At 44.7% G+C, this 12,597-nt stretch overlaps 1 protein-coding gene across 4 annotated transcripts in view; it reads right to left on the bottom strand.

Moving 5' to 3' along the window:
* Positions 1-936: 936 nt before the first annotated feature.
* The window catches only part of dalrd3 (DALR anticodon binding domain containing 3), a 32,995-nt gene continuing 21,334 nt past the window's right edge, over positions 937-12,597 (bottom strand). For 3 of the 4 annotated variants that reach the window (XM_080218655.1, XM_080218656.1, XM_080218657.1), the window contains 5 exons: positions 11,703-11,829; positions 10,238-10,296; positions 8,509-8,622; positions 6,246-6,314; positions 937-1,784 (listed from right to left, as the gene is read on the bottom strand). In XM_080218655.1, the coding sequence (XP_080074781.1) occupies positions 1,665-1,784; positions 6,246-6,314; positions 8,509-8,622; positions 10,238-10,296; positions 11,703-11,829 (489 nt within the window). In that variant the 3' untranslated portion in view covers positions 937-1,664. The remainder of the gene's footprint in view (positions 1,785-6,245; positions 6,315-8,508; positions 8,623-10,237; positions 10,297-11,702; positions 11,830-12,597) is intronic. The other variant, XR_013890013.1, reaches the window with a different exon arrangement.

Below are 12,597 nucleotides of genomic sequence, written 5' to 3'. Positions count from 1 at the left end.
TATTTAATGGCATTTAATTTCCACCAGCTGGGTTTGGTAGGATTTGAACCCATGTCCCCAGAGCATTAACCTGAGCAACAGGATTACCAGCCTAATGACATTGCCACTGTGCCACATTTCCCCTGACATGCTGAAACAGCAGGGGGCAGGAGCAAGTAGACTATGCACTTCCCATTCTGATAAAAACCACAAAACCCAGCCAACTGTGTCTTTATTTTGCAACATCCTTAATGGTCGTTAACATTTTGTCAAACAGTGTTTTAAAACTTGTGTGTGTTGCCTAGTCAGTGTTTGGAGTTATGAGCGTTGGTGAGGAAAGTTGGATTTCTTGCCTCTCTTTTTTAATGGGAGCTGTTGATACATCACTGTTAGCAACAGCTAGAGGTGCTGGGACTCCCAACTTACTGCCATCAATATCAGTCTCCCCAAACAGCTGAATGAAGCACCCAGAATTCCATCTAAATGGGGTGACACAAATAAGCTCACCTTAGAATGACACAGTGATGAGCACTGCTGCCTGACAGCACCAGGGATCCGGGTTCAAATCCAGCCTCGAGTCACTGTGTGAAGTTTGTGTGTTCCCTGTGTCCATGTAGGTTTCCTCCCACTCCAAAGATGTGTGGGTTAGATTGGTTGGCCATGATAAATTGTCCTTTAGTGTCAAGGGGATGAGCAGCAGGGTACAGGAATCGCATGGTTACACAGGGTTATGGGGACAGGGCCTGGGTGGGATTGTTGTTTGCACAGGCTTGATTGGGCTGAATGGCCTCCTTCTGCACTATGATGGGCAAATAGTTGGCAAATGCATTAACATCACCCTGTGATCAGTCCTCATGGTCACCCATAGCCAATCCATCAAATTGTGCCGAGTGTGAGATTGTCAACAGTGTATAGGAACACTCTGGGATTGGGGGGGGGGATGTACGTTGATGGGTTCTCACCAAAAACCACTTCCAAAGTTTAAAATTCACCTTTATTTTAGTTAAAAACTACATCTCTGAGCACAGAAAGTGGAATGTGTTCAGATCAATAGTACACAGAGAACTGAAATGACTGTTATTACGGTGTTCCCACTGGGTGGGAGTTCTCCTTTGGATAATGAGATAAACTGTAGAGACTAATTTCAGAAGTAGCTTTGCAACTGTGACTGTTGGAAGGTTCATTCTGTGACTTGCATCTGCATCTGATTCTGCTGAGCTGTGATATATGCTCCTGGGACAGATAGCGACCTGCAGAAGCTCCTGATCGCTGGTCTATGGGACAATAAGTCTAAAACAGCAAACTTCAACTTTACACAGGAAGTGCTGGAAATAAACAGCAACTCTGGCAGCATCTGTGGGGAGAGAAACAGAGCCAACGTTTTGAGTCCAACATATCTCCTGTTTGGAAGGTTAACTCTGTTTCTCTCTCCACAAATACTTACCAGATCAGCTGAGCTTTTCTGCCATTTTGTTTCAGATCTCCACAATCTGCACCACTTTGCTTTCATCCAACTTTTGACATCTTATTCACATCCGCAGGAAGTCCAAACAGAGATGTTATACTGACACAGGCTTGTTGAGGTGGCTCTGTTCAGAGCATTTATCAAGTCTGTGGCAGGGTTACTCTGGATGGTGGATTGCCCAGTTATTGGTTTCCACATTTGGGTGACCCATGCTGGACTCTCAGAGCTGGTTTGGTGGTGCAATGTGCAGCGTACCCAGTGCTGTGTGAAACACTTCTCTCAACGCTTTCATCAACTGTAGGCGAGCAAACATCTGGTTGAACAAGTGCTCCAGTGGTTCCTGTGGAGTGAGAAGCATGCTGAATAACAGTAAAAACCTATGCTGCACACAGCAAGTTGGCCAAAGCTAATCCAGAGAAACAGATTGTAGGGTTGTTACTTTTCACCACCTGTAACAGTGGGCAGATAGTCTACCACTCCAGGCTGCTCTATAACCCCCTGCTTGAAAGAGTCGGGGAGGCTGAGTCTGTGATGTTGATTGAAAGGGAGGGGAAACACATTGTGGCCCTTCCACACAACACTTTCTCTCTTCCCTGTCTCTTTCCATCTATGTTTGCCCAAGTATAATAATAACCAGCCTTCACTTCCTCTTAATGACACAGCTAAGAGTTACCTCATCATCTGAAGTGCCTCTTGCCTCTGCTTGGTCCTAGTACACCAGACAATAAGCAGCACAGTGGTAAGCACTGCTACCTCACAGCGCCAGGGACCTGGCTTGATTCCCAGTTTGAGAGACTGTCTGTGCGGAATCCGCACATTCTCCCTGAATCTGTGTGGTGCTCAGGTTTCCTCCCACAGTCTGAAAAACCTGCCAGTTAGGTGCATTGGCCAAGCTAAATTGTTGTTTAGTGTCCAAGATGTATAGGTTCAGGGAATTCATGGGGTAAATATGTGGGTTTCGTAAAATCCCTATGGTGCATAATGAAGTTATTCGGCTCATCGAACCTGCACCAACAACAATTCTACCCAGCTCCTATCCTTGTAACCCCATGTATTTAAGCCCTTAATCCCCTTAACCGATATATCTTGGGACACTGAGGGACAATTTAGCATGGCCAATCTACCTAACCCGCACATCTTAGGACTTATGTCATGGGTCTGTTTTCGGGAATAAGGCCTGGGTAAGTTTAAAGTATATTTATTAGTCACAAGCAGGCTTACGTTAACACCACGATGAAGTTACTGTGAAAATCCTCCAGTTGCCACACTCTGATGCCTGTTCGGGTGCACTGAGGAAGAATTTAGCATGGCCAATGCACCTAACCAGTAGGTCTTCCGGACTGCAGTATGAAACCCATGCAGACGCAGGGAGAACACACAGACTCCGCACAGACAGTGGCCCAAGCTGGGAATCGAAGCTGGTTCCCTGGTGCTGTGAAGCAGCAGTGCTGACACACTGTACCACTGAAGATATTCTGTTGGAGAGATGGTGCTGACTCGACAGGCCGAAAAGCCTTCTTCTGCACTGTACGGATTTTATGATTCTAAATAGTGAGAAACTGTTCCCTCTAAAAAACACACCAAGAACTAGAGAGCACACATTCCAAATAACAGACAAAAGGAATACCAGTGAAGAAAATTATCTCCAATTGCAACGAGCTCTTGATCAATTGGGCCAGTGGGCTGACGAATGGCAGATGGGAGTATAATTTAGATAAATGCAAGGTGCAGGGTTTGCTCAGTTAATGGTAGGGCGTTGGGGAGAGTTACAGAACAAAGAGATCAAGGGGTACATGTCCATAGCTCCTTGAAAGTGGATTCACAGATGGACACAGTGGTAAAGAAGGCATTCGGCACACTTGGTTTCATCGGTCAGAACACTGAATACAGGAGTTGGGACATCTTGTTAAAGTTGTACAAGACATTGGTAAGGCCACACTTGGAATACTGTGTGCAATTCTGGTCACCCTATTATAGAAAGAATAGTATTAAACTAGAAAGAGTGCAGAAAATATTTATTAGGATGCTACTGGGACTTGATGGATTGAGTTATAAGGAGATGCTCAATAGTCTCGACTTCACTGGAGCGTAGGAGGCTGAGGAGTGACCTTAAGAGGTCTATAAAATAATGAGAGGCATAGACAAGGTAGATAGTCAATATCTTTTTCCAAAGGTAGGGATGTCTAAAACTAGAGGGCATAGGTTTAAGGTGAGAGGGGAGAGATACAAAAGTGTCCAGAGGGGCAATTTTTTCACAGAGGGTGGTGAATGTCTGGAACAAGCTGCCAGAGGTAGTAGTAGAGGCGGGTACAATTTTATCTTTAAAAAGCATTTAGATAGTTACATGGATATAAAGGGATATGGACCAAATGCGGGCAATTGGGATTAACTTAGGGGTTTCTAAAAAAAAAGAGCAGCACGGACAAGTTGGGCCGAAGGGCCTGTTTCCCTGCTGTAAACCTCAATGACTCTATATGAGGAAAAGATTTTTCACCCAGAAGGTGGCTGGCCTTTGGAACAAACTTCTTGAGAGGCTGGTGGAGGCAGGTTCAATCGAGGTGTTCAAGAGGGGATTAGATTGCTATTTGAGAAGAATGAATGTACTTGAACACTGGGAAAAGGTGGGGGAGTGGGAATGGATAGAAAATTCTTTCAGAGAGCCAGTGCAGACTCGATGGACCTAATGGCATTGTAAAGATTCTGTGATTCCTCCTCTGCGTGGTTTGGCTTCAAATATTGTTAACTCTTGTGAAGCGTGTTGAGACATGTTAGTTTGTTTGGGATACGATATAAACCCTAAATCACACTGAATAACCTGATGATCATTTGACAAACTGAGTGAAATTTATCATCTTTTTGTTGCTCAGGTTTCCCATTTTGTACTTGTATTGACCTTTCAACAAAAAAACTAATTGGAGGAGGATTTTCACCATTTTCTCCCAACAACTCTGGAGTCAAAGTGATTTGCTTGGGTCACAGTGGGGTCCAGCTTTAGGACTGCAGACTTTGGCACGGTGGCACAGGGGTTAGCGCTGCTGCCTCATAGCACCAGGGACACAGGTTCAACTCTGACCTTGGGTGAGTGTCTGTGTGGAGTTGCATGTTTTCCCCGTGTCTGCGTGGGTTTCCTCCAGGTGCTCCACTTTCCTCCCACACTCCAAAGATGTGCGGGCCAGGTTGATTGGCTGTGCTAAATTGCCCCTTAGTGTCCTAGGATGTGTGGGTTAGGTGGATTGACCATGTTAAATTGCCCCTTAGTGCCAGGAGTATCAGCAGAGTAAATAGATGGAGGTACGGGGATATGGCCTGGGTGGGATGCTCTGTCGGAGAGTTGGTGCAGGCTCGATGGACTGAATGGTCTTCTTCTGCACTCTGGGTATTCCATGGATCTGGATCTAGTTTGTGCTTGGCTATTTTGGATTTCACTTTCTCTCTCCTCTCTAATTGCAAAACCCAGTGGACGCTCCAAGCTTCAAGCTTTTTAAAATTCGATGAGCACTGACAATCTAGCAACACATCTACTTGTTATGGATGACAGTGTAGTGATGGATGATGGGCTGATTGATACCATATCCAATGTGTGAACCCTTTACTTTCTAGGAAACCCTATCCCCACCCTTTACTCTTCAGGAAATCCTATCCCCATCCATGAGTCATGGCCGTAAGCAGATTCTGTTGTTGAATCTGATCTGTCAGCGGGTTCTGTCTCCAAAGGAATTTTTAATCAAAATGAGGAGTTGGGGTATGAATAATAAAGCTGCTGGAGTCCAGTATTGATATTAGGTTAAGACTTGTATCATCCTGACTGCAGCTAAACTACACTCCTGCTTCTGTTAACAATCCAATCTTTAAGAAAAGAACTTCTTCAAAATTCTTCTCGTTCCATCACTTAAGAAAAGTTGGACTTTTACTGGAAGCACTTCAGCAAAGGTTCACTGGATTGTCCCCTGGGATAAGGGGGCTGAGCCCTGATTTGAAGTTTATTGATCAGTGTCACAAGTAAGGCTTACATTAACACTGCAATGAAGTTACTGTGAAAATCCCCTAGTCACCACATTCTGGCCCCTGTTCGGATTACACTGAAGGAGAATTTAGCACAACTAGTGCACCTAACCAGCACGTCTTTCAGATTGTGGGAGGAAACCGGATCACCCGGAGGAAACCCACGCAGACACGGGGAGAATGTGCAGACTCTGCACAGACAGTGACCCGAGCTGGGAATTGAAGCTGGGATCACTGGCGCTGTAAGGCAGCACTGCTAATCACTGTGTCGCCTCACCTTGGGCGAGAGAGGGGGTAGAAGGAAGAGGAGATATTGGCTGTGATTTACGCTCCAGGGCGCAACATTTCAGATCAAAGATGTGTGGTTTAGGTGGACTGGCCATGCTCAAGTGTCCCTTAGTGTTAGGGAGGTTAGCAGGGTAAATGCATGGGGTTATGGGTATAGAGCCTGGGTGGGATTGCTGTTGGTGCAGGCTCGATGGGCCCAATGGCCTTCTGCACTGAAGGAATTCTTTAATTCCAAGACTCAGGAGAGTATCTGTGGTGCTGAGCCTTAGCCAGCAACTTCAGCCAATGGGAAACATGGGGGGAAGAGTCATGAAGAAAATTTAAAACTCCGGATAAGAAACTTAAGTCTTAAATAAAAAGGGGAAAAGAAACAATCTTCACAAGGTGCGATCAGTACTGAGATTTCATATCTTGACCCCGTGGAAATGCAGCTGCTTTCCTTCCTCACGCCATCCACTGTTCTGCCTGGTTACATAGTGATAGTCAAACATTTTATAACAGTGATACTTACTCCCAGGATGTGTACTCGGTTGTAATAGGAGCTGAAATCAATGCTGAGGTTTACTAGAAACTTGCAGACCTAAAACACAAGTTATAATGGGAAGAGAGTATTCAGTAATTGATCAATTCCAGTGCCTTCCACATCCTGAAAAGACCACCGTGTGACTCATGGCCACAACTGAAATGTTTAAAGTTTAAAATTTTAAAAGTTTATTAATTCGTGTCACAAGTAGGCTTACATTAACACTGCAATGAAGTTACTGTGAAAATCCCCTAGTCAAAAGTAAAGCTAAAGTAAAGTTTATTTATTAGTCACAAGTAAGGCTTACATTAACACTGCAATGAAGTTACTGTGAAATTCCCCCAGTCACCACACTCCAGTGCCTGTTCGGGTCAATGCACCTAACCAGCACCTCTTTCAGACTGTGGGAAGAATCCGGAGCATCTGGAGGAAACCCACGCAGACACGGAGAGAATGTGCAAACGCCACACAGATAGTCACCCAAGGCCAGAATCAAACCCAGGTACTATGAGGCAGCAGTGCTAACCACTGTGCCACCGTGACATCCCAAAAATGTAGGAAATACATCAACAAATTTGCGCATGGGAAGCTCCGACAAACAACATTGTGATTTTGTGCATAGAATCTGTTTTAGGTGAAGGTTGAGGGATAATGCTGACCAAGCTCTTCGCACTCCTCTGCAAGCAGTGCTTGATCTTTCATAACTATCCCAAGAGGGTAGCTGGGGGCTGGATATCACATCTCATCTGAACGATTGCACCTACAGCTGTACAACACTCCCTCAGTGCTGCATTGCAGGATCAGCCTCAGTGATAGGTTCAATTCCAGGGAGTAACACATGAGCTTCTGATTCAGTGGAAAGAGTAATACCACTGGGTCATGCCTGATATTTAACAATCTGCAATGAAGTTTAGCCCTTCCCGAGAGATAGAACACCACAAAGGCTTGAGGAAATTAAGGGAAGGAGAGAAAAATCAGTTGGTGAGAAACCTAAGAAGTTTTCAATGGGAAAAGGAGAGAGGGAACCATGGAATCCCTACAGTGCAGAAGGAGCCCATTCGGCCCATCGAGTCTGCACCGACCATAATTCCCCCCAGGCTTTCTTTTCCTATAACGCCCAGTATTTACCCTCACTACACCACTCTGACACTAAGGGTTAGTTTATCATGGCTGATCAACCTAACCCACATGTCTTTGGACTTTGGGAGGACCGGAGCACCCGGAGGGAATCCATGCAGACAAGGGAAGAATGTGTAAACTCCACACAGACAGTGACCCAAGCCGGGAATTGAATCTGGGTCATTGGAATGCTGTGAGGCAGCAGTGCTAACCACTGTGCCACCATGCTGCCCAGGGAACCAGAGGATTTAAAAAACAATTCTTTCATGAGATGTGGGCATCGTTGGCAAAGCCAGCATTTGTTACCAATCCTTAATTGCCCTTGAACTCTCTGGCTTCCCAGCTGCGTGTTTCCCACCGATGGGAAATGGCGCATTGTTGGCCAGCGGCGGGATGTCCTGGTCCCTCCGCTTTCAATGGGAATTCCTGCTAACTTCACCCCATGTCAGCGGGAAACCTGCGGAAGGGGATGAACTGCCGGCAGGACTGGAGAATCCGGCTGGCGTGAACAGCCAAGAGAATTCCAGCCAAAATTTCACTTCAGAGTCAATTGCTGTGGGTCTCGAGTTGACTCGACCAGATAAGAATGGCAGATCTGTCAATCAAATTTAAATTCCACCAGCTGCCATGGTGGGATATGAACTCATGCCCCCAGAACATTCGCCAGCGCCTCTGGATTGCTAGTCCTGTGACATTACCACTGGGCTGCCATCTCCATTAGGGAGAGCATTCCACAGAAGGTGATAATGACTGACAAGATTAACCTTGAAATAGATGATGATCAGTAATGATGAACTATACAAATGCTGTCACATTATATATAACTTCTGCATACTGTCATTTGAATTTTTATTTTACTTGCTCTGTACATCAAAGTTTGTAAGACAGCATTTTTTAATTCTCGAGCAGCCTGGATTCCCAGCATTCTAACCCTCTTGCCTCAGTTGGGTTTGTGTGGAATGTGATATTAAACATTGGTGATGAAGAGTTAGGCTAATTCGTAGCTCTCACAAAGAGATGGCACATGGGCCAAATGGGCTCCTTCTGTGCTGTGAGATTCCAGGACAAGAGCACTGAACCTATTCTGGTTTGAAATGAAAGGCTTGCTTCATTGTTTGTTGGTTTTACTTACTGTCTCAGTGTTGACGGTCAGACGAATCCCTTTAGCTGAATTCAAGGACTGTGTGGTTTGGCAAAGTACTTCCCGGAATGGAAGAATATAATTGTACAGCAGCAGCCACTCTCCCTGCACACAGAGAAAACTGCAGTTACGCCTACATAATAAATATTTGTTTTTTTTAACATCCCAGTTACATCCAAATATTGGTCTTAGAAATGAAAGTTCCTGGACTGAACTGTTAACATCCTTATACTTTTTTCCTCCCACGTCCTAATTTAAAACATTTGTATTTTGATTCCAGTAGACAAAAGTTTAGCAGTTGTTGATTTCCAGAATTCAGCGTCCATTATAAATGACATTATCCAATTATACAAGGGTTTGCACAGTTTAATGGCTTTGCCTAATGACAAATTTAGCCATAGATTTCAACCAGGTACAAAGTCTATGTTTAGCCTACTTTGTGCCTACTACTTTATATACAGGGCTATCTTGTTGTTTAATCTGATCATGCTGTCATAGAAGAATTATACAGTTCAGAAGGAGGCCATTTGGCACATTGAGTCTTCACCAACAACAATCCCACCTATACCCGTAAACCCATGCATTTATCCTAGCTAGTCCCCCTGATGTTACGGGTCAATTTAGGACGGCCAATCCACCTAACCCACATATTTGGACTCTGGGAGGAAACCGAAGCACCCGGAGGAAACCCATGCAGACACGGGGAGAACATGCAAACTCCACGCAGAGAGTGGCCCAAGCTGGGAATTGAACCCAGGTCTCTGGTGCTGTGATGCAGCAGTGCTAATCTCTGTGCTGCCCCTGTCACATCCTTTGTAGGGAAACCCCAGAACTATAAAGTTAGTTCTGATTCCTAGATGCTTCTTACACTGGAGCCAGCTGTAGTGAGAGGGATAGTGGCTATACCCACCCACATTTCACACTAAATCATGCCGCTTAGCTTGTTGCTCGTGCTGAGTTCTTGGTTTCTGTTGTTTGCCCCTCAAGGGCTCACTCAGGTCTGCCCATTGTCCAATGGCCAACTGAAGACTGTGGTGGAAAGAGTGATAGAGTAGAACCAGGTAGGTCTTTTCCCAGAGGACAGCAGGCTTTGGAACAAGATTTCGGTTTGTGTGGCAAGTGCAGGTTCTCTGCATATTTTACAAAGACAGATTCCTGGTCGGGGGGAGGGGTGTATGGGACCTGAGGAAGTTGTATGATCCTACACAGAGACAGTGTGTGCCCCAAACCTGGCAAATTAGCCTTAAAATCGGAGCTAGGCTGTTCAGGAATGACGTAAGGAAGCACTTTCTCATAAAAAGGGTAATGGAAATCTCAAACTTGCTCCCCTTAAAATACTATCAAGACTGGTAATCAATTGAAAAATTCAAAACTGCACCTGAGAATTTGATTAGGTTCCCTTGAGGGGTCAATGGTTGGGACGTGATCCTGTGTCTAATATCATGCACCCCCCCTACCTCCCTAATCCCCAAGCCCTATTAACAGATGTGCCATCAGGGATGCAGTGAGAAGTCTCACAGCACCAGGTTAAAGTCCAAAAGGTTAATTTGGTATCATGAGCTTTTGGAGCACTGCTCCTTCATCAGGTGAGTGAAGGAGCAGCGCTCCGAAAGCTCATGCTACCAAAAACAACCTGTTGGACTTTAACCTGGTGTTGTGAGACTTCTTACTGTGCCCACCCCAGTTCAACACTGGCACCTCCACATCAGGGATGCAGTACCTCTTCCTGAAGAGCAGAAAAATTCAACTGGGATATTTCTGGGAACTTGGGGTACAATCCTGAAAAAACAAGGGAAAAAAATCTATTTCACTTTTAAAAACCTCAAATGCAATATTTGGAATCTGACAACTGACAGGAATGAGGTGTACGGCAGATACATTCTAAGCAAACAGTCTTCTTTTAAACAGCCAGTGACTATTATCCAGTTATGATTAAAGTCCCAATCATCTGTGGGAGCCTAATTTTAGTGATGTTAATGTTCCCCTCCTTCCTTCTGTGACGATTTAGGAGTTTAAGTTTATTTATTAATGTCACAAGTTGGCTTACATTAACACTGTGAAAATCCCTTAGTCGCTACACTCAGGCGCCTGTTCAGGTACACTGAGGGAGAATTTAGCATGACCAATGCATCTAGGCATGGTATGGCACAGTGGTTAGCACAACTGCCTCACAGCAGCAGGAAGCTGGGTTCAATTCCCACCTTGGATTGCTGACTATGTGGAATTTGCACATTCTCCCCGTGCCTGTGTGGGTTTCCTCTGGGTACTCCAGTTGCAGTCTAAAGATGTGTGGGTTAGGTGGATTGGCCATACTAAATTGCCCCTTAGTGTCAAGGGGACTAGGGTAAATGCATGGGGTTATGGGGATAGGGCCTGGGTGGGATTGTAGTCGGTGCAGACTCGATGGGCCAAATGCACTGTAGGGATACTATGATTCTAACCAGCACATCTTTTGGACTTGGAGGTGGGTGGGGGGAGTATGGTGCGGAGAGTGGAAGAAGAGGGTGGGGTGATAAAAACTGAGATACCGTATTCCGGCTGTCTCCCTCAATAATCAACTAACTGTGAACCATTTTGATGCTAGTGTTATTTGCTGGCTATATGTAAACCATGGGAGTTTTCTACTATTTTATAGACAATAACTCTGAAGTTACATTTACAATTCACAATGCACCATGCAGTGGTACGGAACCAACAGTTCCTGCTGTCCTGGGTTTCTCCTTATATGGAGTTGTCCCCAAAGGGTGATCAAACGCAGACTGACGATCTTGTGCCTTACTACGAGACTTGCTAAAGGAAGGGAGATCCAGAACAGTGCTTCGATTCTTAACTGGACACCTGTCGACAGCTCATGAAACCCAAACCATGTCTGTTTATACAGAGGTTGGGTCATTAAAAGCTGCTGTCAGCAGCAGGAATGGAATACACCTGCCACCAGGAGCACTCCAGAGAATGTAAAGCTCATTTGAAATTCTGTTCTTGTTAATGAATTAGGTTGTGGTTGAAGTGTCGGGTGAACCGATGCTCCTATCTTTGTCCTGCTTGATGTATTTATTACCTTGCCCGCCTTGGATAATGATATCCCTGAAATTCTGGGGTTCAGGAGCGAACTGAATGGTTGTACGCCCCACAGAATAAAACAAACAGGCTGCCTGATTCCCTACCCGATAATGAAAGATTTGTACCTTGTTGAACGGACTTGTTGAAATGATCAAATAACGTTGCAAGCCTCGCACAATTGTACATTACAAACGCTCCACTCTTTGTTCCTTTGGTTGAGATGTTGACTGTTTGTGTCAGGTCCAGATTCAGCTAAAATTCACAGCAGGGATGAGAGAGAGGAAAGTGAATTTCTGAGAGAAATCATTTATGTTTTCATTTTCATCTTGGTTTTAATTTCTGAGATTGAAAATCGAGCAGCTGTGGCACTATAATATCCTTTAACAGGCAGAAGTGCATTACCAACCCCAATAATTTGATACATTTCCCAATGAAAGCTTTTTTCTGTTACAATGCCCCTTCAAGTGGCTTGCAATTTAATTTTGTTTAATTGGTTTCAAAAGAGCATACAATGCCTTTTAAAAGCAAAAGTTAAATGGCTGACTTTCAGCTTTACTGAAAGAACCTCCAGTTACCCTATCTAAAAGGTAAGAGATGGGCTACGAAGGATTGGGGTTGGGGGAAGGACTGTTCAGTCCATCCATTGTAAGAAGTCTCACACTGTAAGAAATCATCCCAGGAAACAGATTTGTCTGTTACAGTATTTGTATCTTAGAGACTGTTTGTCTCCACTCCCAATCCAGGCATTCACTTTGTTTGATCATTTTATGTAAAGAAATAATTTCCAATATTAGCCCTAAGTTTCCATAGTCTGAACCGGTTTTTATACCATTCGCTGTCTCAAAGATCTCTGAAGTGCACTTTTAGTTGCCTACTTGCAATGATGAATACACTAAATGTTGCCAAGTCCACTAACACCTTTTGCAGCATGGTGGCACAATGGTTAGCACTGCTGCCTCACAGCGCCAGAGATCTGGGTTTGATTCCCAGCTTGGGTCACTGTGTAGAGTTTCCACACTC

Source organism: Carcharhinus amblyrhynchos, chromosome 3, assembly GCF_965287045.1.
Source record: "Carcharhinus amblyrhynchos chromosome 3, sCarAmb.v2.hapA, whole genome shotgun sequence".
In the NCBI taxonomy this organism is placed as follows: domain Eukaryota; kingdom Metazoa; phylum Chordata; class Chondrichthyes; order Carcharhiniformes; family Carcharhinidae; genus Carcharhinus; species Carcharhinus amblyrhynchos.
Note: the sequence above shows the minus strand (reverse complement) of the source record. Positions and strands in the feature narration are given on the sequence as shown.